The 27076-nt window shown below is 35.1% G+C and overlaps 1 protein-coding gene across 1 annotated transcript; it reads right to left on the reverse strand.

Moving 5' to 3' along the window:
* Positions 1-4037: 4037 nt before the first annotated feature.
* On the reverse strand, positions 4038-27076 carry LOC148282560 (neurotrimin-like; the record flags this gene model as incomplete). The annotated part of the gene is made up of 11 exons (XM_088224894.1): positions 4038-4341; positions 5604-5645; positions 7966-8158; positions 10044-10217; positions 10399-10540; positions 12995-13085; positions 15027-15177; positions 18797-19043; positions 19810-19894; positions 25373-25516; positions 26913-27076. Coding segments are annotated over 11 exons (1549 nt in total), but the record flags the coding sequence as incomplete, so codon positions are not given.

Here is a 27076-nt window from a genome sequence, read left to right on the forward strand (position 1 = left end):
TGCTAAAAATATTGAGGCAGGAGATGTTTTAAATACCTAAAAATACTATCGGAAGAGACACCAGTCTTTGTATTGTGAAAAATATAATCCACGATTAAACATTTGGAAAGACTTTTCGTTCAACCAATTATTTATTACGAGTAATTTGAACTAACATTGAAATAATATTAAATGCATTCTACTTCGTAATTATTATAAATGATATATCAACTAGTGAGAGACATAGGATAGATTTTAATCACTGAAAGCCAGAGGTACTTAATAAATTTTTAAATAATTTTTGTCAAAATAGCTTCCAAATATCTATGGCTTTTATTTTTTAAATAAAACTATTAAAACTATTGTTAATGGGATGATTTTTGGTTAACATCATTGAAAACAACATTAAATCAGAACAATTTGTGGATACCATTTGTCATACGGGGGTGCGGCAGCTAACTTTGCTGATTTGTATTGGGCGCCAAGCGTTGACAGGGGGTCGTAGAAGGGTGAGGTTGGTCTCATTTGAAAGGAGAGGTCTTAAAGTTACGTTTGTCACCTCATCGGTAACCACCATGCAGTGGACCTGCGAGCAGCGCGTGTTTGCCATCAAGCGTTCTTTTCGAACGGCCGCTTTTCACTTTTTCAAGGAAAACAAACTCACTGTTACAGCCAAATGATTGAGGATTTTTCTCCCAAACCTTGACCTAAGGTATGTGTGGTTTCAGCAGGATGGAGCCACGCCACACTGCACGACGCTCCGTGGATGTTTTGAGGGAACACTTCCTCGATCGCCTCATCACCCTGAGAGGCGACTTTCCGTGGCCTGCTCGGTCACCTGACTCGGCTCCTTGCGGTTTCTTTTTATGGGGTTACCTCAACTCGAGGACAACATACGCCAGCCATCAACGATATATATATCAAAATCGGGTTGTGGTCACGTGGCTAGTGTTGCGGACTCACGGATCAGAGGTCCGAGGTTCGAACCCCACTCTACCCCAACTCGATTTCCATTTTCTAATAGTGAGTTATTTACAACTTGTGGAAAATGGCCACCAAAATTGAAATATTTGAGTAAATTATAAGAACGCTAATATTTCTGATTCTATTCTATTGATAAAAAAAAAAAAAATATGTGTTACACGACAAAAAATACAAAATAAATATTTTCACTCCTTTTTTTGTAATAATGTGATAAGGGTTAATAAATACAGAGAAAAATTAGCTGTCACACCCTGAACTCTTTGACCACATATGAACAGAAAACATAATAGCTTAATCACTCACTTTGGCATAAAACTAGTTTAAATAAACCAAAACGTGGAATCAAATTATATAAAAATATAAAAACACAAATATTCCCAGTAAGAACTAAAACTTACAATAAAATGGTAGCTTAGTAAAAATACTTCTTACGCATGTTTCAAAAAGGAGTCTCTGATTGAAATTTGTCTGCATTTTGTTGGGTGGGTGCTATGGACAGTCCATAATATAACTGTGGGCAAAATCACTTAAATAAATTCAATATCATAGAATTATAATATATGTACACAAATAGCTATCGACGTGATAACAATATCTCACCATGGTTGTTTATCATATTCGCAATCACAATGGAGCATCCGTGTAAAACCTAATATTGTCAAATTGTTTACATTTCGTGACGTATGATCCTGCTGTGCAATCACATATTTGAATGTCACCGGTGTAAATATGGAAAATATTCCAAAACGGCTATTTTTATTTATTTATTATTTGTCATGCTATTCATTGCATTTAGCCGGCGGTTGGCCAGCCAAACGTCAAGAAAAGCAGTCGCCATAGTAATTGTAATTTACTTTAAATTTTTTTGTATTAGATACTCCTTACTATTTTGCAAATGCAATATATTGTAATATTTTTTTATAGTAAAGGCTGATTTTTTGCCAGTGAACTGTATTTTTTTACGAGGAAAACAAAAAACAAACCGACACGAGCGTTGACTTGGAAATTACACACGCGTTGACTTATGACTGCGACAACTTAAGCATGTTCATTGTGATTGCTCAAATGCTTAGCATGTTTTTAAGCACGTCGATAGTTATTTGTGATTGAGCTACACAAGGCGCGTAGAATCATATTTGCATACATCGTACTGTGTCCAAAAGTCTGACATCCCGCCTGCGCGCATGCGTGAAGTGGCCGGGTAATGTTACCAGACCGCGAACAATAATAATTATAACACGTGAATAAGATAATTTTGTGTAATGTTATGTTATGTTTTACCACAAAAAATGTTTTACTGACTGGACTTAAAAAAAAAAACAGGCACTTTTATTAGGCGAATGTAAAAAAATACTTAAAAAATAATTTAGTAATTAAGGAAATTAATACCGTTTAGTATTATCCTAAGGTTTATTGATAGAAAGCCGAGTAAAAAAATTGCCTACCCTGGCAATATTAACAAAATGTCCACCTTGTTTTATTTAACAATGTGACAGACGGTAAAATAATTGAATTCTTGAATAATATTATTTGTGAATTTGCTACTTGCACACGAAATGTGATCCCACCCTATTTATTCCCTTTTAATCCCAGCAGTATTTACAAACGACACAACGCGGCGTAATTGAATTTAAATCGGCGGTTGCGTACTAAGCGACGTCTACAGAGCAACTAATGGCCAAAATGTAAAACTACTCGCTTATGAGTAGTTTTGTCAGCTTCAGTTTGATGTGCGTATGCGGTTTTTTGACTATTATAATTCTATGACGCAGCTCTTTTTTAACGTGTAATTTTCCAATTCGAAACATTCGGAAGTATTTTTATTAATTTCTAAAATTAATATAGTACAAACAGTTTTTAAAAAAAACATGTGTTTAAAAAATAAGTTAACAATACATTTGATTGGCGAAACTTAAAAAAATAGCTGTTTCTAATGTTACATCCTAATACATACAAAGGAATTTTTAAATAATTTCTTTGATTTTATTTAAAACGTGTCATTTATTTAAAAAAAAACAATAAATATTGTTACGATTATCAATAGACAAAAATATTAGAAATCATGATGTTATTTATTTTATATTTTGACATCTATGGAAGTAGGACAATAGTTTTTGGTTCTTTTCTTGTCCATACCAAATAATGCATAGGGCTCTGTCATAAGTAAGGTCACTTTTACATGTCAAGGCATAGTTGAGATTGTTAAGTGGTACAATTCATTCGTTTCTTCGCTAACAACATCTTTGACACTGTTATATTTTATTATAAAAATCAACACACAAATCAGTAAGGAGAAAAAATATGCATTTTTTCAGTTGATTTCTGTATAAAAATATTGATTTTCATCCTATAAATATACCGGTTTTTCTGTCTCTGGATCAAAAGATCGCTCGTTTATTATTTCTATAAGAATATAATAGTTTAAAGTAAAATATCCTATTGTAAAAACACAGAAATATACATAGCCGAAGACATCAAATGAGACGCTGAGAGCCAAAAGAACTAACGAAATTAACATTTGGACCGTTTTAAGCGAAAAGAATCATGTAAAATGTCCAAGACTACTGTTTTTGGATAAAGCTATGGTTTCCTAAGAAAGCGGTGCCATTATTTACCAGCCATGATATGCTGTGATGCAGTGGGCGTAAGAAGACAGCCGACAAAACGGTGACCAGAGTAAACTTGAAAAGAGCGGCTCCGTTATCTAGCGGTCGTGTTGACCTAATTTTATCAACTGATTGACTAATTTTATTAACTTATTTGTATAACTGAGATGTACTACGACAAAATAAACTGTTTTTAAAATTAAGAAAAATCAAATTAAAATCAGTGTTCATATAATCACTTTATAAACGCCATTAACTAGGAAAATGGAACCATTTAAGCTATCTATAATAATAACAATAATATCTTTTAACGTGGTGTTTGTCTGCCTACTTTTATTTAACAAGGAAGAAGAAGATCATGCGCGCTTTATTCGCTGACAGCTCTGTACTGATTTGCGTCAGTGGCTTCTCTGGCATACGTTTTTTATTTTGTTTTAATTTTGCATCGCAAAAAATTCTTTATTCAAGTTTTTAACTATAATATTGGCGCTCGGATCAGAGTGGCTTTTTTCATCTAACTTTGAACATACTCCGTTTAAATTGTTTATCAAATGTCGTGTAAATTTCTCTGGCTCTCATCGGCCCAAATACACAAACATAATATATATTTTCTTCAATCCATGGTTTCCAAGAAATTACTTGAGTGTGATTTCAGCTTACATGTTACTGACTAGTTTGTAGGCGACCATAGACAATAGAAGAGTTGTTGCAGTTGTAATAGAAGATTGTTTATTGTTTATGGCACTTGAACGCACAGACTCGGATGCGGGACCTGTAAAAAAAAAAACAATAAGTAAATAAATCTTCTGAATCTTATACGCATCTAATGGTGCATAGGGCATTGCATATGTACACCAATATTATATTTTCTCCATCGTCATTGAGACATGGCAATCTTTTGAGAAATAATTAAATACTCAAAAGATTTATATGTCAACATATCGTTGGGTGATAGCTACAACCAGGTAACTTCAAAATCAGGATTTTTGAGTTACCACTGTCAGCAGATGGAAGAATTGAAGAATGCGAATGTTATGCAGTGTGAAGATCTTTTATTAAATGAGCAGTCGGGTAAAAAAAATTCTACCCTGGCAACACTAATGAAATTTCCATTTTATTTCTTCGACAATCTGACAGATGGAAAAATAATTCAATTTTTAAGTAATTCATTTGCTACTTAAACATTCGTTTGCTAATTACACGTGAAATGTGATGCCATCCCGTTTCTTTAAGATCCTAGCAGTATTTCTACACTTTAAAAGGACACAACACGGCATAGTTGAATTCAAATCAGGAGTTGCGTACTGAGCGACGTCTACAAAGAAACTAATGGGGCAAAACGTAAACCTACTCATTTATGAGCAGTTGAGTCGCCTTCTGTTTGATGTTCGTATGCGGTTTCTGGACTATTCTTAATTCTATGACCACATATATGTAAATGGCAGAAATGCCGTATATAAATAAATATTTTGAGTTTGTCCAAATGTATTTAGACAAAGACTGGACTTCACCCTCTGGGGAGTTGTTAAGATTGACATTCTACAACCGAGATGGAGAACATTTTACAAAAGAAAATATGGAAGCCTAGGCATTTACAGGGTTTGCGACCTGTCGTTGGCTGGTTTAAGTGGCCACTTTACACACTGTGTAACAGTCACCATTCTTCCCATGCTTGAACATCCACATTTCCTCAACTCTTCCATCTGTAGACTTTTGCGAAGTAAAAGAGCCGAAACCTTTATCGTGCGGGTGAGATTCATCCGGCTGAACCAATTCACCTACTAGGCAACGCCTGAAAACAACTTTCCAATTTTTATACTTCTTCTTTTACCGGGTAGTTAATTCAACAATGTTTTGAGTATGTCCAAATGCTTGCAGACTGGCTGGATCTCCTCCCTATTCTTCTTTTGCCATTCTCTGATAAAACAAATTAATTAAGTAGTTTCTCCCCAATACAACGCGAGCGAAACCTAGTAATAGGTAAAAACTAGTAATAAATAAAAATAAATAAAATAAAAACATAAGTATTTTTACCTTCTTCAAGTCTTTCATTGAGGACTTCATTTGTCTCGTAATCTGAGAAAACAAAAATTAAATAAACAAAAAATAAAATAAACAAAATAATAAAAATGCAATAAAAATTTAAATAACGATTTCATCATCATAACCTTTCCGTAAAAATAAATTAATATATATTGTAATTTTTTTCATATACACAACCCTCTCATCCAACACAGATTGGTTTAAATTTAATATAACTTTTTAAAATCAACATCCTGTAGATTTTAAATGCTTTTGTGTAAGTTTTGCAAACCCACCAGCTCTAAAGCTAGGGTTTCCTAGGACAGCGGTGCCCGTATTTTAACGGCCGTAGTGAACGGTGATGCAGTGGACAGCCGTCGTAAAGGTGATTAGAGAGTGGTTTCCTAGGAAAAAGGTGTTAAATGGTGTTGATAACACCGTTTTCCTAGAAAACCACACTCTAGTCACCTTTACGACGGCTGTCCACTGCATCACCGTTCACTACGGCCGTTAAAATACGGGCACCGCTGTCCTAGGAAACCCTAGCTTAATCAATCAACCGGCAAAGCGAATTTGCCTCAACGCTGTTTCTCTCGTGTATTGGTTCATGAGATCATATGTATCCTATAGGATACGTTGCCAAGAAAAGGATTAATACATCTTCGCATGCACGCACGATGATTATTCCGGCGTGTCCATCTCCAAATACAGTAAAACCCAGTTTTGCGCTTTTCAAGGGAGCAACAAAAAAGGTGTAGAACTGGGGAAAACTAAAGAAAAGAAATGAAAATGTATGGAAAAAATTAAATTTCACTGAAATATAATTATTGCACAAGACTATACTAAATATACTGCGGAAAAATTGTAAGAACTGCCATGATTGGGGATTATTCATATACAGGTGTTCTTTATACCCTGTCACATCCGAAACCAAAAAAAAATCCCAATATTTAGGGAAAAAATCGTTGTATGCATTTTATGCAGATTCAATTTTTTTTTTAGTGTTTTTCAGTTTAATTACTGAGATAAAATTATTTATGCATGTATTATTTTTAATTCATTAAAAAATAACACATTCCAGTATTGCTTGAAAAAATACAAAATGTTTTTAAACAACAACAACAACAAACCATCACGCCGTTTATGCATACGATGATTTTTTCCCTAAATATTGGGAATTTTTAAAAATATGGTATCCCTTTTTTTAGTATGGCAGCACTAAATTTCAACTGTCATTTACATCGCGGACTGTTTCACACTTTTATGATAACTGTTTGAACTATCTCCTTTTCACATTATGTGTGTATAACATCAAATATTTATATTGCCAATTTTTTCAACATTCTGCATCGTAATTTATTGATGTAAAGACTTTATTCTTCCTAAACATGCGTCAACTGCATGTCACCATTTCGTAAAATGTCAAAATTAGACACTTGAACAAAATGGTCAATTACACTGCACCTACTTTGAATTTAGTTTGAGACAATAATTTACACATTTTTTTATTTACCTCGATTTTATTCTCCGTTCACGCGGCGGCGCGGCTCGTCTTTGACAGATCAGTGAGTATGAAAAAAAATTCGACGTAAAACCGGGGTTATGTAAACGTATAAAACGTTGATTTGGGGGGAAATTAAATGAGAAAGTATGAAAAAAAATGGGAGCTTATTTCAGTGTAAAAAGCGGGAAACGTAAAAACGAGGTTTTACTATATTTGGTAGCGCCACGTCTTTCTCGGTCTTCCTCGTACTCTGCATCTATCACTTTTAATACCCAGTCATCGCTCTGAATTTCTTGCCTCCTCTTTCACAGTAGTATCCGCTTGATTGTGGAATAATCTACCCACTAATGTTAGAGACGCCCTTCTTTATTTACATTTAAGTCAAGATTGAAATGTCACTATCTAAATAATTAAATTGTTCCTTTATCCTTATTCTTTCCTTCCCATCCCCTCTCCTCTCTTCATAGTATAGTGTTAATTTTTTTAAATATATATATATTTTTGTTAATCTTTGCTTTTAATTTTCGTATAAAATTGTAAGATTCAATATGTCCATGTATTTATAATTTTCTCAAACTGAACGGTTTGGGTAGGTAGGAAGAAATTGCCTAAAGGCAATATGCCCGCCCTTATATGTATATTTATTGTATATGTATATAAAGCGTCAAATAATAATAATAATAACATTTGCATTGTAAATCCTTTTAACTGTGTTCGCCGTCGGTTCGTTTTAAAAATCCCAACTAACGCGGCACGCCTTTCTCGGATGGAATTTTGACCGCGTTCTCTCCGCTTTCATCCTTCCTCTGACATAAGAGTAAGTTACCCTATTGTGGATGTGTTGAAGAAGTTGTCAGCATGTTTTTTTACCTCCGTCAAACGTGTGCTGGTCGGAAAGGTCACTCCAGCCGTGAGTGTTCTTCGCCCTCAGTCTCGCCGCGTACTTCCCCGGCCTGAGGCCGTGCAGAGCGTGCTTGATCGTGTAGATGTTACCCCGGGGCTGCGTTATATCAGGCTTCACGATGATCCAATCTTCCTCGCTGGCGATCCTTTCTGGTTTAGCCTAGAATATTAAAACATCATATTAAGGACTCCTGTATGACAAACTAACCCCAGTTATTATTTTTTTTTCCTGTAAAGATACATATTACAAAAAAATAATAACGTATCATAACTCTATGAGTTTTGCAGTGTCCGTTCTATTATTACTTCATTCCGTACAAAGTCAAACCAGCGCACACCTGAGATTCTTCTGAGTCACCTTTTCTCAAAACTCGGTATTTTGCTGTTCTGTACCCCTAGTGAGGTGGCATGATTCGCATCCGTAGAGGAGAATAGGTGTTTTGCAGGCATTATATAGACGGCATTTTGTTTTCACTAAATATCCGACCTCCAGACAGCCTTCATCCTGTTGAATGTGGCGCCTGCTATTCCTAGCCGCACTGCCAGTTCTTTTTGAAAGCTGCCATTTTCTATAACATAAACTCCCAGTGGTCTGATTCTGAGTCCGCGCTATCGCAAGTTAACGCTGAAATTAACACAGCCACGCATTACTTTGGCTGGTATTCCAAACGCTCTCGTGGCCGTATTATCTCGTGTATTTACATACAAAATGCACGAGAAAAACTGTTTTCTCGTGCCACGAGTGGTTCAGAATAGCACCCCTGTTAACACGAGCTCGTGTCAAATTATCGCAAACTTAGAATCAGACTGCGGGTATTTGAAACTCTTGACCCTTTCCATGACTTGGTTTGACAGAGTCAGGGGATTTTGAGCATGAAGTGTTACACAGTACATGGGGTTTTGCAATATTGATTTTAAAACCCATGCTTGCGGAGTACCTATTTAGGCTATCTACAGTGGCGTGAAGACCCGTGACTGAATTGTCAATTATAACCGAACCGTGCGGAATGAAGTAATAAGAGAACGGACTCAGAAAACTTCGATGACAACCGTCACTAAGCAAAAAAAAAAGATTTTTTTAAACTTTTCTAGCCTTTCTATCAACGAGCTCTTTTATTTAAATACTTGAGTTTATGTTTTCCGCAATTTCGTTTTCGATTAACAAAGATGCCAAGTTTGTTAATCTAGATTGAAATATTGTCGATCATAGATAAGTTTTCATCAGTTTAAACTTAGGAAAACTCCTTTCCACACTAGCAACCGTTACAGGTAGGTATAGTGATCAATATTTGCAACGCTATCAATACATTTGGGTACAGTTCTTGTAAGTTACGATCTTTGATAAAATTCAAAAAAATGACAGGATTAACCACATTCTGATCAGGCAAAAATTTAGAATCTAGATTTAGAATCTACTGTTAATTTTAGTTGGAAATTACCACAGAGCTTGAGAAGGTCTGGTTTTATCGGAATCTTTTTTATATTGAACTGAAAAGACCAAGATGTCGAGTAAACTTTTCAAATCTTTTATTGAGTGAAATTAAAGTAGTGTTTAAAAGGCTGTAGAAAAATTCAACTTCAAATTTCTTTTTTGGGGAAGTTATAGGCTCATCGTGGGCCACTATAACGAGTTTGTCGCTAGATTTAGGAAATTTACGAGTAAGTTGAACTCGCTCGATGAGCGAGAGGATAAAGTGGGGCGCCTGCAGCGCGCCGCTACTGCTTATTCTGTACCCTTCTTATGTAATTATGTAAAAGTTTATGGAACGGCAGATGCTTGCTGTCTTTTAGACAAAACAAAAAGAAGAGATTAGAGAACCAAAGTTGTTGATGTCATGAACCGTGTGGCAAAACCAAAGTGGCAATGGGCAGGATAGAGGGAAAAGTTCAGATAAGTCGAAGCCCCGGGCTAGAGTATCAGAAGCCTACTGAAAACATGGACCAACGACATTGTCCAGATAGATGGTGGTGCCTGGATGCGGATGCGTCAAGATCCAGCAGTGGAGAGAGGAAGGCTAGAAAGAAGAAAAATATGTAATTCTTACCTCGTCCACCTTGTAGTATCTCAGCTCGACGTCTGTGATCGGCTGCACGGAGTCAACGGCCCACTGGAGCAGGGGGGCGGAGTCCTCTTCCTGGCTCCCGGGCAGCCACAGGGCTCTCCCGGGGTGTCGGACTAGGCTGACGTGGCCTTCCCCATGCCCATACTCATTGGTAGCCTGCAAGAGTTAATTCATTATTTGTATATTTAAAAAAAAAAGAAATATTAGCGTTTTTATAATTTACCCAAATATTTCAATTTTGGTTGCCATTTTCAACGAGTTGTAAATAACTCACTCCTTTTTAAAAATAAAAAAATTCCACAATATGCCGATTAAATAAAAAAACATCTATCCATACCTTACACTCGTAACGTCCAAAGTCATTTGGGGTGACCTTTAGGATCCTCAAGGTAGAGTGGTCGCCATTCTTGTCCAGAACTATATGATGATGGTGAGAATCCTTCAATACTTCTCCATCTCTCTCCCAAACTACAGTCGCCCTGTTGATTTATTAAAATTATATTATTTATTATATACGCCCAGAGGGTTTTTGCACGACAGCTACAAGATTCAAATTCAGGTGTTTCATGGTATAACAAGACAATATTTAGGTATAATAAATATGTATCTGTAGGATTAGGTTGTTGTAGGTTGGAGCTCTTACCCCAGTTAGAGATTAACAGAAGACTAGAGGTTGCGGTTTAATGCGTATTTATTACATGGTTGTGGTTGTGTACACAGCACTTGGTTGTGTAGCACGAGCGTAGCGGTGATGGATAGGTTGAAGAGACTGCACTACATGCTGGAACTGAGTGACTGCGTCGAGCTGTACTGTTGGGCTGACTGAACTGAACTGGGTGTTGACTGCGCTCTGTGGTCTCTATATAGGCCACGTTCCTTTGTTGTTCATATCTCCATGGTAGAGAAGACGTTAATGTACCGCAGGACGATGCTCTCGTGTTTCGCAGAATGTAATGAATTGAATTCAATAGAAAATGCTGACTTGCTTCTTGGAGTCATGACTCTATATTTCAGGTGAAATTATTTAGCACGTGCGAACCCCACATATCTAATAAACAGTTTAAGTTTGTAAGTATCAAATTACATTATGCTTTCGAAATGTGATGTTGGCAGCGAATGCCGCGGATTCCGTGGACATCCAGACGCACAAATGTATCTATACTCCAGGAACTGGACATAGGCGAAAGGCTTGCACCCAAGAGCGAAAAGAATCCTGCAGTTATTTGGACATATTTCCAGGGGGAACTCTTGATAGTTTGGAAAAAACTATTCTCCTGGAAAGTGTCGAAGGGACAAGGTCGCGTGGACGTCAGGCGATAAGATGGAGCGGCACAGTCACTGAATTATCAGATTTATCACTGACTAATGCCTACAGAAAAGCACAAGACCGTTCCAGATGGAGGGAGACTGTCCGCAGACGAGCCATGCCTGGAGTCAGACATGAGGCACGGATTGAAGAGAGAGAGATATATATGAAATGTTTTTGAAAAATTATAACAGTTTTAAGTAAAAAAAATTAACATTTATATGAACCACTTTAATTTTGAGTTACACTTCGACTTAAAATTACACGCGTTGCTATTTATATTATGAAATATTGTATGAAAGAGACAGAAAATTTTAAGAAAGAGAGATAAAGAAGATAAAATTAATCATAATCATCGAAAAAATGTTAAAAAAAACTATAAAAAATGGATAGTGGAGCTAGGTAGAAGTAAAATGGATTGTCTCATTCGCCCATACCAATACTGATTCAACTGCTCCACAAGTGTATAGCTTATGTTAGGTTTTTGTTATTTTCATTGTGTGTTTTGTAATATAAATAATATAGATGTACATAAATACCTTGTTTTTAAAACTGTCTGAATATTTGTTAATTATGTTTGTTTTTTAAGTTAGTCTTCTTTGTTTATTCTCAAATGTAATTTCAAAAAACTAAATTGTTAAGTGTCCTCGGCACGGGGAACCCCAGTGAGGTCACATTATTTTTATTATTATTTATAGTTTGTAAGCGAAAAATATGAATACAAACAAACAAACAAACCATCACGCCGTTTCCCCGTAAGGGTAGGCAGAGAGGATAGAACGCCACAACACTCTATCTTTGCAAACAGATCTCGCTTCCTCTACATTCATACATCTTCTCATGCACGCGCGCCGATTATTCCGACTTTTGACATGTCCATCTTTAAGTATTTGTTGGATTTGGTCATGCCATGTCTTTCTCGGTCTTCCTCTATTTCTGCATCCATCAACATTCGCATTGTAAATATTCTTAGCCGTTCTCTCGCTGTCCATTCGTTCTACATGTCCAAACCAGCGCAGAGCTCCTTTCTTGATTTTGTCGATAAAATATGAATAAATAAACAAATAAATAAAAATGAAGACAGCAGCGATGTTATGCATTTATTCCCGAAGCAATCTCATACAGTGGTCTCTACCCCTCGATACAATCCAATTATGGATCTTCATCGTAAATATAGACGTTGTTTTGGAGAACTTAATATGTTCATCCAAGACGTTGAACACTCTCGGAGCTATATATGAAAAGTGTCTCCGAGCGAACATCGAACGCGTTCTCGGTATTAAGTAGTTTAGGTTACGCGAAAACCTCGTGCGGGCATTCTGTTGGGACTTGGGAGCTCCTTCCGTAGTCGCCTGACCAGAAAATTGTCAATACATTCTTGATATAGATTTGACGAATATCAAGAACTTTTAACAATTGAAATAATGGTTCAGATGCGTAGGTTGGAGGGCACCAAAAAACACAAAAGTTATTTTTACAGCATTTGAATGCTGTAAGTTATTTTGAGTTTATCTTTATTTATTGCTACGGACTTTGACGAACCTAAACACGACGCCGACGCGTTAGCTACAGTAGTAAATAAGTAGAAGTAAAAGAAAATAAGAGTAAAATATATATTAATGCGTACCTCGGTTCACTTTTGATCGTGCAAAGCATTTGTGCTTCATATCCTTCATCTGTGTTCACAACAGACTTCCTCACATGTACCTCGGGAGAAACTGAAAATTACCAAAATATCCACATTTAATTTTAACTGTCAAACATTTAAAACATTGCTAGTAATAATGAATATAATGAGAACATAATTGATAAAATATTAAATCAAAAACAAAAATGCAAACTTATAAATAAATATTTATATTCGGCTCCCACAGTAAATAAAGCAAACCCACCTAAACAATGGAGGCGGATTCTTTCTATAAATGTCTTTTTTTCAAAACAATTATCTAATTCCCTACCATCAAACATTAAATTGGCTTTCTAAACAACTAATAATATAGGAACATTGTTGAAAAATCACAAAGACAAAGTCCATAAATATAATAAATCTGGGATATACCAATTAAATTGTAATGATTGCGATTCAATCTACATTGGAAAAACTAAAAGAAACTTTAATATTAGAGTAAAAGAACACTTAAGATGCTTAAATTATAATAATTTTTCTGAATTCGCAAATCATCTGATAGAAAATAATCATAACTTCAAAAAAGACACCGGATTAAAAGTACTTCATGTTGAAAATAAAATATTAAAATTAGACAACTTAGAAATCTTAGAAATTAAAAAAGCGATTCATAATAAGAAAACAATAATTAATAACCAAATAAACAATATTTCTTTTAGTCCTCTCCTGGCTTACTTTGAAAATAATGATATCAAATTACCACCCGTGTAAGGAAAAAAAACGACTTGATTTATTGTGTCCACGTGTAGTATTTAGTGAACATGATAAAAATAAAAAAGGAATCAATTCATTAGTTACGTAAACCTTGACGAAGAAGCTTGTTTGCTTTGAAACCGGTCGGTGGAAAAAAATAATAATAAAAAATTAGTGGTTAAAAACAAAGTTGTTCTATTTATTTTATTGTAATGAATAACCACAAAGTTAGTGCTTCAAATATAAACTTTATATTTAAAACATTGTTTAACAGTTTAAATTAAATAAAAAAATTATGCACACAAGATCGCCGAGCAATAAAATTTATGCTAACCATCAATTTTATCACAGTACTATGCATGTATGACGAGCTACAAAGTTGTCGCCGAGCCTAAAACGGCTTCCATATGTGGAGACTGGAAACTCTCGGTCTCACAACGCTGCGGGAACGGCGAGAAAGGGGTGACCTGATAGACATACGAGGTACTCAACGAGGTATAGCTGCCCAAATTTGAGTCCCATGTTCGAGCTTAAACAAGATGCTCGTCTTCGAGGCCACAGTCTCAGGCTGGAGAAAACGAGATGCAATCTAAATCCACGGAAGCATTTCCTGAGCAATAGGGTCGTTGATGGTCGGAATAAGCTGCCACAAGAGCTGATCTTAATGTGTAGTCTCAATGCGTTCAAAAATGTCTTAGATTTGTTTTATAAATTTTGTTCATTCATTCTATATTACCTTCTCTTAAATGTTCTTCATCTCTGTTGTAATATGTTAATATAAACAGCTCCCCGGGGAATTTAATCCAGTCCTTGTCTACAAAAATTTGGACAAACTCAAAATATTGTTGATAAATTACCTGGTCCATGAAGAAGTATAGAAATTGAAAAAATAATATTTTCAGGCGTTGCCTAGTATGTAGGTGAAATAATTCAATTAGATGAATCTCACCCGCATAAATAAAGGTTTCAGCTCTTTAACTTCACAAACATCAACAGATGAAAGAATTGAAGGAATATAGATGTTCAAATATAGGCAGAATGGTGAATGTTACACAGTGTGTAAAGTGGCCACTTAAACCAGCCATTGACAGGTCATAAGCCCTGTAGATGCCTAGACTTCTATATTACCTTCTCTTAAATGTTCTTCATCTCTGTTGTAATATGTTAATATAAACAGCTCCCCAGGGAGTTGAATCCAGTCGTTGTCTACAAAAATTTGGACAAACTCAAAACTGCTGTTTTTCCTTAATAAATAAAAATACACTCAAAATATACTTACATAGTACTTTGATGTCCACGGCTCCATGGGCTGGCCTTCCGATACCGTTGAACGCCAAGCATTGGTACATCCCGGAATCCTGCCTCCTCACGCTCTTGATGAATATGTGCTGGTTGCCCATCTCAACTTCTTCAGGAGTCAAGCGCTGGCCCTGAAAACCAAATACTAATTGTCAAACTATTCGCATGGGCGCTGCATTGCAATAATAGGGAAACATTGCCCTGAACTATTATCTCTCATCAACCTCAGGGTGCCTGGAAGAATGACTAGACGGGTGCCACCGTTTTATAGCAACAATTCACGGACAGTGTATACTTGTAATGCCGTATTAAATAGACTTCATGAACTCAACAATAGTTATTCCCACGTGTCTGATATATTTAGTGTAGGGTATTGTTCCTATAGAATAAACCTTTTGAACTTTTTCAAAGATGGTGAATGGTAATTATATTTATTTATACATGCATTTCATAATATATATATATATATATATATACAGTTTTTTGTTCACTTTGCTTAGCTGTGTAAAACAGTACTTATGATTTTCTTGTTTTACTGTAGAATGTTTCATTATTTAAACTTTCTACTGAATTTAAACTGAATTGAATTTAAATTGTTAATATATATTTTTAGTTTTTTACTGATTTAATTTTTAAGATCCTCATGACTTTTTAACTTGTTTTAACTATGTATTTATTTTTTTTAATTTTTATTACATCTTTTACTTTATTTTTTAATTTGCTGTTTTTTTTTTTTTTTTCTTTCTTTCTTTAAATATGCTTTTTGCCATACAACATACATTAATTTTTTTATTATGACTTTAAATATGTTTCTTACTATGTATTCTGTTTTTAGTTCGCATTTTACTGAGTTTCAAAATATTTTTAAAGACATATTTATATATTTTCATGGTTTTTTTTACTATGTTTTCACTGCATTTATTACTTTGTTTTCATAATTTATTTTTTTTGCTACGTTTTTTTTTTACTACATTTTTGACTATGTTTTTACTACATTATTACTATGTTTTCACTACAATTTTACTATGTTTTTACTACAATTTTACTATGTTTTTACTACATTTTTTACCATGTTTTTACTTCATTTTTTACTTTGTTTTTCACTTTGTCCTGTATCTTTATAACTGTTTCTATAAATTGATTACTGTTTTTTTATATTTTTTGACTGTTTTAGAACGGGGTAAATAACCCTAGTTAGACAGTCAAAGCAACTTTACATAAATTATAATTTTGTGTATGTAATATAATGATAATAATAAATAAAATAAAATAAATATGCTGTATAATTTTTAGGTTATTTTTTAAAATATAAATCTTGTATAATTTTTGGTTTAATTTTTTTTTATAAATCTTGGGTATAAGGAAATTCATGTTTTTTAAAAATAAAATATGTATTAAGCCAAATATGTTAATATTATAAATGTTTGTAAAAAGCAGATTTGCAGTTTATGTTAATAAAATAAAATATCACATACTACGATTACCAATGAAATATATGGAGGGGATTTAGAATAATTAATTGTATTTTCAAAATCAATATGGATATTGTAGAGAAATGTTTTCATACATAAATGTAAAAAAGAAATTCAATAAAAATATGTTAGGAGAAAAACGCGACGTGTTATTAATTACAGGTCATAAGCCCTGTAAATGCCTTGACTTCCATATTCCCTTTTAAAAAATGTTTTTCCTCTCTGTTCCAACAAATTTAGATCTAAATGGCTCCCCAGCGAGGAAATCCAGCCTGTCTGCAAACATTTGGACATACTCAAAACACTGTTTAATTAACTAACTGGTAAAAAACTAACTAACTCTCTTCTCTTCCCTAGTTCGCCCGCACCTAGAGTATTCCTCTGTTATCTGGTCTCCATATTATGATGTTCACATCAAGAATATTGAATCAGTTCAACATTGATTTTTGAGAAAGATAGGCTGGAGGTTGGGCTTATCCAGAGACCCATATACGTATAATGAGTAAGAAACTACCTTGAATATATCTTCTCTTCAAGACCGTCGAAATAAATCCGACCTTCTAGTCCTATTTAAAATTCTCAACTCACTCTTTGATGCGCCTGAACTACTGAGCTCAATAAAATTAAATATCCCAACTAGAAACCTCAGACAAAACTTACTCTTTCATACCGATAACCATAGAACTAACTATGGTTTTCATTCCCCTATGCCCAGAATTCTTAGGTCTGCCAACAAACATACCAGTCTTGATTTCTTTGATAACAAGTTGTCTTCTTTCAAACGATCACTGAATCAAATTCAATTATAAACACCTCTCTCCCGCTTCCACTCCCACAAAGTCTACTATAAACCATTAAGTCTTTCTAATTTTTTTTATAATAATTTTGTATGTATAAATGTGTCCATCAAAATGCCTATTGGGCGTATAAATAAATAAATAAAAGAAGAAGCATAAAAATTGGAAAATGGTTAATTACTTTTTAATTTTTTATTTATTCTTTGTTTAAAAAGATTGGCATTTTCTTAGAATTTTCATCTACAGCTTTCAATGCTTATATAACCGTCAGTGCATCTCAGTATAAATATATTTTCTATTACATACACATGTATAATATAAGTATGTTACATTGAAGGTTAGGTGATCAGTCTTAGGCTTCAGCTGCCTAGACCAGGGACATGAAATATTGCAGTGTAGAATCACCTGTTTTAACCCTTCCTCCCCGGTGCGCGGTGATGTGTAGCTAGTACACATTGCGTCTAATAACTATAATATCTTTATAAATATTGGGTTTAGATTTTCAGTATTCCTCCATTACACAAATAATTTGTTATTAAATAATAAGTACTTATTAGGCACAAAAAAAAACATATTATCGGAAATCGGGGATAAATTACAAATATCATCAAAAGTATACTCTCAGTCAGTCACGTAGTCCAGTACAATATAGCTACTCAGTAGCTCTCGGAAAGTTGGCGCGGGTGCACATTTCGCCCGAGTCGTTAGCGATACCCAATGGTTTTTTCATGTTTTCAGCAGTTAGATTTGAAATATTATCATCTTTGAATTAAATTATGGTTAATTAAAGCCATTTTCTATAAATATTCAATTTTTCCCCTTTTCAATCTCTATTTTTTTTAATGTGTAGTGACTACACAGCACCGAAATGCGCGGGTGTATTTAGGACAGTAAGGGAAAGGTTAACAATACTTTTAGACCTTCCCGGGAATGGAACTCGGGGCCTCAAGCATGGTAGGCGAATGTGCCAACTGATACACTACAATTGTACAGGGTTCTACTTTTAAGTGTCAGAAAAAGTCTCAAACTATTTTTTAATAAAAATACATATTTGTGATCTTATGATTTATCCAAATATTTCAATTTTGGGGGCCGTTTTCAACGAGTTAAAAATAACTCACTATTAGAAAATGCGAATCAATTGTGGTAGAGTGGGGTTCGAACCTCTGGTCTGTGAGTCTGCAACACTAACCACAGGACCACAACCCGCGTTGACTTGACTGCCTGGGACTGTCGATGATTCGCAAGTTTGAAGGCAATCGGTTCCAGGCAGAGGGGCCGGCAACGGCAAACGCACTATCTCCGAATCTAGTGTTTGGGGAGCGCCGGATTTCAACAAGTTTTCCTACGCCATCAAATGCTGACCTAAGAGTAGATTTTCTTTGACTTATCTCGGAGAGTTTGTCTACTAACAAATATAAATAAAAAAATACAGAAAAAACCACTTAAATTTCCTCATTCGATTTAAAAGATAAATTTACCTTTCTGCTCCATGTAATGGTGGGCGGGGGGTTCCCAGAAACCCTGCATTCTATCTTCAGGGGCTTCCCCTCGGGAACCAGCCGGGCTCGGTCCTCGGGAAGCATCCTCACGACTTGGGGAGCCTCGGACTTGGAGACGTGGTGTGTCAGGACAGTGGGAGAGCCATTCTTCCCGATCATAGTGCAAGTGTAGACGCCGAAGTCTTCGGAATTAAGATTCGATATGCTGATGGTATCGTTTGCGAATCTGAAATAATTTAGAGGTTACAGTAAGATCAATGGCGATTTCTTAGTATGGGCACAAATGCTTTGCACTATCAAGTAAAAATATGTGTAAATAAATAATAATTATTATTAATACACTAGCAGCTATTAAGCCGATGCGTGCATATCAAGTGTACACGGTTATTAAACATTATACATTGCTGTGTGCATCTAGTTAACATTCACTGAACTAGCACCGATCACTTTCTCGGGAAGGCCATTCCATTTCTCCACGACTCGGTTTGTCAGGAAGTTCTTCCCGGGGTTGGATGAGAAGGAGGCAGTGTTGAGTTTCAATGAATGACCTCTGAGATGGCAGTTTTTATTCATAGTGAACATTGATTTCAACTTGGGTACATTATATTGCTCAGTTAAGTCACCAAGCTGCCTCCGCTCTTCCAGTGAACTTAACCCGAGCTCCCTTAAGCGGTCCTCGTATGATTTATTTCTTAGAGAAACTACCATTTTAGTTGCTCTTTTCTGGATTGATAGTAAAAATATGGAATCAGGGATTTATTGCGACATTATATGTATATTTTATTCAATCATCATCAGCTCGACAGCCCGGGTGGGCCATGGCTGTATCCAGGAATCTCCTCCACTCTTGTCGGTCGGCTGCTCTGTCACTCCAGAATCCCTCTTCCGAAATTCCGACTACAGGGGGATACGTTCTGGACATGGCCGCGATAAGCGAAATATCGCAATCAGCGGGGGATTATTTTCACGAATTAAGATAGTAGGATACTAACCTGACGATTCTAGGATCCTGTGTGATTTTCATAATACTTTGAAAGAGCGGCTGGTCCTTTTTCTTCCAAATGATGACAGCTTCCGCTGTTGAAATAAAAATAAAAAACTCCTTTAAAATACATAATAACAAGTATTAAAAATATAAGGGAATTTAAATCCAAATTAAAGGAACATAATATCGTCACCGTTTAGGCAACAGTTACTAACCCTCAAAACGACAGTTTCCATTTAAATATATGCCATTCTAAGAGTGATATTATGTTCTTTAAGAAGCAAACGTCACAAAGATAACTTAGTTAAAAAAAGTTGCGTAAATCAGAGTTATTTGTTTTTTACTATGCAACTTTATATTAATATACTTCTGTCTTCATTGGAGAGACGTTGAACTGAGATGGACTTTATATGCATTTTCAAAACACTTAATGTTATAAGTGATGTCCCATCTCTGTTGCAATCAATTTCTTTTCATGTTCCCAACCGTGTCACCGGAAGTCAAAATCTGCTATTTATTAAATATTCTAAGAGCAACTTTTGTTTTTATGCCCCAATGTCCAGAATGTGTAGATTAGTCAATTCATCACACGACTTGGAATTCTTTGGGATAGATCTTCCGGCAATGTTTGAGTATGTTCAAATGCTTGCAGACTGGCTGGATTCTCTCCCTAGGGAGTTGTTCATATTTAAATTTATTTCAACAGAGAGGGAAAATGTTTTTGAGAAGGGAATATGGAAGTCGTGATAAAGGTTTCAGCTCTTTTACTTCACAAAAGTCAACAGATGGAAGAGTTGAGGAAATGTGGATGTTCAAACATGGGCAGAATGGTGAATGTTACACAGTGTGTAAAGTGGCCACTTAAACCAGCCAATGACAGGTCATAATCCCTGTAAATGCCCAGACTTCCATATTCCCTTCTCAAAAACGTTTTCCCTGTGTTGAAATAAATTTAAATAGATCTTCCGGCTTTTCGTAGATCTCTTCGCGACTAAACAGTGTGGGATGAAGTTGGATTGGCATGGTTTATCTCGAAGTCTTATGTCTTTCGTTTTTGTGAATACATTGTATACCATTATTGTATTGCCCTTTTTTGTCTTTGCTACATAGTTTTATGTTCTTTTTGTTCAGTTTCTTGTATTTATGTCTCTTCATGTAACTGTTGTAATTGGCTTAGGCCGTATATATAATAAATAAATTTGTATGCGATGCCCAGTGCACTATTTGGCAAGAGGAGGATTAGGAAGATCGCGAATAGATATTTCGGCTAACTACATATTGTTGAAGGTCTCAATGAGTCGAAAAGTACCCATTACATCATGAGAGAAAGATGCATTCTGGCAGAATATGTCCATTGCAACGTAAACTTGGTAACGGCATATCAAATTTTTGAACAAAAGCCAAGAAACACAACAGGGCCTGCCGCGTTGTACTGATTAATAAAATAAGCAATCAAAATGCAAACTGATTCATATGAACTAGTGACGTAGTTCGTTTTTATTTAAACATTAAAAAAATTATTTTTCATACATTTTCAAGAAACTTTGCCGCACAGTTTAATGATCTAATTTTCCGCGCGTTAGAAAACGTTTTTTATATCCAATTTCCCGTAGGGCTGAACTTCCTCATCGGTACACATAATATTATTTACATTTAATTTCATTATATTTACTGCTATATTATTTACGTTTCTAATTTCGTAAGCTTCTCTAATAATTGATTCATAAAAATCTCCTTCTAGGCGTAGCCATGTAAGATGGAGATTAACCTAACCAGAGGATACTTAATATTAATTTTTAAATGCTTTAACATTATATAGGTTCCCTAGAATAAATATTTGTGATTAAATAAATAATAGTTTACTATGCATTATATATGTATATATATATTTTTAAGTAATGAAGCTGAGTCCTTTATTGGCACGCACTCACGCTGCCATCATTTCAACCTCTAGCAACACTGCGCAAGGCACACCGGAACTGCTTGACGCCGGCACATTCGAGGCACGCTAGAATCTCCGTGTCCCTCGTTGACTTCAGTTCGTTAGCGTTTTGTTCTCTCTAAGACTTTCAAATAACCCACTTAATATGAATTCGTGTCACGGTTATTTAATTAAATATTGTACTTAATCTAATCGCTTTTTGTATAATCTTGTATTCATCTATTATCTATTAAACCTCAGAACAATGTAAGTTAATATTTCAGTAAATTTTACGCAACTTTACAACGAAACTGCGGTAAATCAAACCAACTATTGCATTCCAACAAAATAGTTCACTACACCTTGATTATGCATAAATTGTGGATTACGGTAAAAAGTCACCATATCAATTTTCTTATCCACAAATATACGGTGAATGCTCTATGCACCAACTAGGTGTGGATGATGCAACGACTCCTAGCACTATATGTTGTTTATTTTTAAGTAATCAAGCTGAAACCTTAATTTATTCTGTAATATGATATTCTTATAAAATTTTCATAAATCTGAAATACGAAAACAGCATCATAACATCAAGATAAGTTTATTAATCTTGCCAACAAATCAAAAAGAATTTGGAGATTAAAAGGTTTCCAACTGACCCCTGTTTATTTATTCATTTCGACGTTTCGTACGCTTTTTTTCATCTAGCAACCCTGACCGCGCCCAAGTGACAGATAAAACGGCGGGAAGCTTGCCAACTGACAACATGGCCGATAAAACTTAAAATTAACAATGAGCAAACTGTTTTTGAGCGGATTTCGTGATCTATCGCCGTATTTCGGCCGTAAAAATAACGAGCGCGGTGCGTAAATAATTTAAATCGATTTTATGTCCATTGGCAATAATTTAGAACGTCGCTTTTTGATGTTCTAGACTTAAAACCAGGATGCAGGATACACTCGACTATAAAGACACTGTATAATTGGATGATTATACTAAATATATTATGCTGTAAATATCATAAAGCAAGATTACCCAGTTAAATTCGTTTTATTTTCGTAAGCATGTATGTAATGTACATATATTATTATGTCGATCGTCTAATTCACTAACAACCCATTAGTATGCAATGTTGCCATTTATCAAATCGATCTCCGTTTATTTTTTACAATATTCAGATATTGTTTTACATCCTATTTTGTGACTATTCTGGCTATTTTTTTACTGTCAAAAACACGTCATCGGCATAATACCAAAGTGATGAAACGTCACCCATTTATGGGACTGCCAGGACCGCGATTATGTTGCGAAGTTAAGGACGTCACAATTTCACCATGACGGTATAGTTAAAGATAATTTCTCTCGAGCGATTAAGAAGATACACTACCGACCCCCCATCTTCAAGTTTTGGGTAGGTAAATCGATATGTAACAAAGGGAAGCGTACGTCACGGTACACATATCTACGCACTTAAGTGACATACCTTCATTATGACGTCATAGTTCACTTCAGAAAACATGCATAAGGTACATTTTTGGTCTTAGAAAAAATGACCACATTTCTGATTATCGTAGGCAACTGAAATGGTTCAAAATTAGACAGCGGAGAGACTATCACTCCCTCTCACTTATGTTCAATATACTTCATAGTCCTAACGTTCCTATATACCTGCGTGAAAAATTTCAACGCTTATCAGTTCATCGTTTACCTCTTCGTTCTAATTCTCAAGGAACTCTCTTAATACCCATCCAAAATTCCTCTTTCTTCTCTAACTCATATAGTGTCCATGCGGCTCCACTGTGGAATCATCTCCCTTCCACCATCAAAGATGTTACTACATTATTTCTGTTTAAATCGCGTCTGAAGAAACATCTCCTCTCTCTTCCTTAATCTCTCCTCCTTTCCTTTTTCCTCTTTCCTTTTTTGTTCTTTTTCCCATAGAGTAATAGTTTTGATTTAAGGTAATTTATAAAAAAATACGTTTATTTGTATTTTTATATATCTTTTGCTTTTTAAATTTTTTTTCTATTGAATATGTTCTGTAACTTGAATTATAAAAATAAAACTTTTATTTTATCGGTTGGTTGGAAGAAATTGCAACTTGGCAATAAGCCCGCCAATGTACAAATAACATTTTGTACAAAAAGTTAAATAAATAAATAAAATAGTTGAAGATGAATTCTCCCGAGCGATTACGAAGATACACTACCGACCCCCCAACATCAAGTTTTGATGTAAGTACATCGGTTTACACCGACGGGTCTAGAACCCCTCGGTACGTTTATCTACGCATAAAAAGTGGCAAAAAAAATCCACCGAGCATTTTTCCTTTAATTACGATATATTTTTAAAAAATCGTTCTGAGGCTGGCACTTTTTGTCTTAAAAGCCTATTAAAAACATGAGAGAGAAATTTACTTTATTTTTTTTCTCTCTTTCTACTCGGTATTCTTCTATGTTTTTTTAAATATGCTTATTGCTGTACACATACATTCATTTTTTACTATGACTTTAAATATGTTTCTTACTATGTATTCTGTTTTTATTTCACATTTTACTGAGTTTTAAAATATTTTTGTATAAATATTTATATATTTTTAATGTTATTTTACTATCTTTTCACTACATTCTTTGTTTTTACTATGTTTGTGATTAATTTTTTTCTACATTTTTACTATGTTTTTACTCCATTTTTTACTTTGTTTTTCACTTTGACCACTATCTTTATAACTGTTTCAATATATTGATTACTGTTTTTTCAATATTTTCTTGACTGTCTTAGGACGGGGTAAATAACCCTAGTTAGGCAGCCAAAGCAACTTGGCATAAATTATAATTTTGTGTATGTAATGTAATATGATGAGATATATATATTTTTTAATAAGTACTTTTTGAAGTCGAATTAAATTCCGATAAAACGGCCAGTTTTAAAAACGAACACCTAAATGCATAGATAATGTGTCTAGATCTATTGACTATAAGAGCATCTATGTGTTAAATGTTGCCACTATAAAAAATACATTTAGTTAACATATTTTTTCAATCTGTTTTACTATCTTCCTTAGTGAAAGTATCGATACGTTAAAGGAGCCGGCTTCGTAACCGCTCGGTAGATAAACGCAGACGATTGCTATGCATACCGTCTTGGTAATTGTCAAAAGTCATATAAAATCATGTTCAAGCGAGCATTTTTTGCTTGAATTAGGATTTGTTGGAGTTTATAATCGCTTTGAAGTGGGCACTTTTTATCACAAAAGTCTATTTAAAATAAATATAAATGAGAACTATTAATGAAGTAAGGAACGCGGATTAAATTTTCGGGGTCATTCATTGGTTGGATTCGATCATATGACGTCGAGATGACAAGTCGGTAGAACATATCGAGGTAGATAGAGATAGTATAGAAGTTAAGTGTACCGTCTCGATATGTACATATGAATATAGCGTTCATAATCACCGCACTGGCCAGTAACTCAAAATCTTGAACAACGGCCAGGCAAACCATTGGAAAACGTAGTCCAACGAAAATGGAGCCAACACTCCAACACCACATAACTCTTCTGATCTCCGTTGGTTGCGCACGCACATTTAAGTTCATATTCCGCGACTATTACACTCTTAAAAAAATATAAATGAATTAAGCTTACGGTTATTCGTGACGCACGGCAACCAAACGGTAGCTCCTTCTGGCAGAGTGAAGTTGGTCGGCTTCGAAATAATGATACTAGGAGAGGTTTCTTCTTCTTTCAAGTCGGTATCGTCATCATCTTCGTCGTCGTATGGTTCTTCGTCTGTAATGTAAAAGATATAATTTCATTGACTGTTTTTAAACAACGTAACACAGTAATGTAATAACTCACAGAATTACATCACTCCATAGAATTTACGATAGTCCAGAAGGGCGTAGAATCATATTTGAATACATCGGAATGTGTCCAATAATTCCTTCACTATGCCTCAATTTCATTAGTGTTGCCAGGGTAGTAATTTTTTTTCCCTCCTTTGCTCATCTAATGAGAGAACTAACGAAAATTCGACCTCGGATTAAACAACTCTGTGGTGGACATTTGACCGACATTATCTTAAAAACATAAAATATTATACAACATAATATAAAAATATCCGTTTAAGTTAAAAGTTCATTAATTCAATTACATTAAAAATGGTATTAGGTTAACTAACGGATGTTTATAAAACCGGCCCTAAGAGGCACTTGTACCGTATAATATTAAATAAATATTGTATTTTCAAATTGGGTGTCCTGCGCAGACAAGCCCTAAAGAGGATAATACTGCAATGTTTGATTATGTCCAAATGCTTGCAGACTGGCTGGATTTCCTCCCTAGCGAGTTGTTCATTTTTTAATTTATTTTAACAGAGAGGGAAAACATTTTTGAGAAGGGAATATGGAAGTCTAGGCATTTACAGGGCTCATGACCTGTCATTGGCTGGTTTAAGTGGCCACTTTACACACTGTGTAACATTCACCATTCTGCCAATGTTAAAACCAAATCACCTACTAGGCAACGCCTGAAAACAATTTTCCAAGTTTTATACTTCTTCTTTTACCAGGTAGTAATTCAAGAATGTTTGGTTATGTCCAAATGCTTGCAGACTGGCAGACTGGCTGGCAGATATGAACAACTCCCTAGGGAGGAAATCCAGCCAGTCTGCAAGCATTTGGACATAATCAAACATTGTTGAATTACTACCTGGTAAAAGAAGAAGTATAAAAATTGGAAAATTGTTTTCAGGCGTTGCCTAGTAGGTGATTTGGTTCAGCCGGATGAATCTCGCCCACGTGATAAAGGTTTCAGCTCTTTTACTTCACAAAAGTCAACAGATGGAAGAGGAAATGTGGATGTAATGTGGATGGAAGAGGAAATGAGGAAATGTGGATGTTTAAACATGGGCAGAATGGCGAATGTTACACAGTGTGTAAAGTGGCCACTTAAACCAGCCAATGACAGGTCATAAGCCCTGTTAATGCCTAGACTTCCATATCCCTTCTCAAAAATGTTTTCCCTCTGTTGAAATAAATTTAAATTATATTTTCACATAGGGTGTCCTGCGCAGACAAGCCCTAAAGAGGATAATACTGTCTTGTCCCGCACGGAGCCGGGACAAGACAGTATTATCATGTTTATTGTATTGTCCCGTATTTGAGAATGATAACATTTCCCTTACCATCATTATCACCGTCTCCGTCGCCCAGGAAGTCGTCTCCTTCGTAACCCTCGTCACCGAAGGCCTGGTAGTCGTCTTCGGCGTCTCTCGTTTTACCCTCAGCATCTGCTTCTCTTCTGGCCAAATGGTGTGATCTTGCATCGACTGTGAAAGAAAAAAAACAC

The sequence above is a fragment of the Micrasema longulum genome, unplaced genomic scaffold (genome assembly GCF_059751315.1).
Source record: "Micrasema longulum isolate JH-2025_06_02 unplaced genomic scaffold, ASM5975131v1 h1tg000317l, whole genome shotgun sequence".
Classification (NCBI taxonomy): Eukaryota; Metazoa; Arthropoda; class Insecta; order Trichoptera; family Brachycentridae; genus Micrasema; species Micrasema longulum.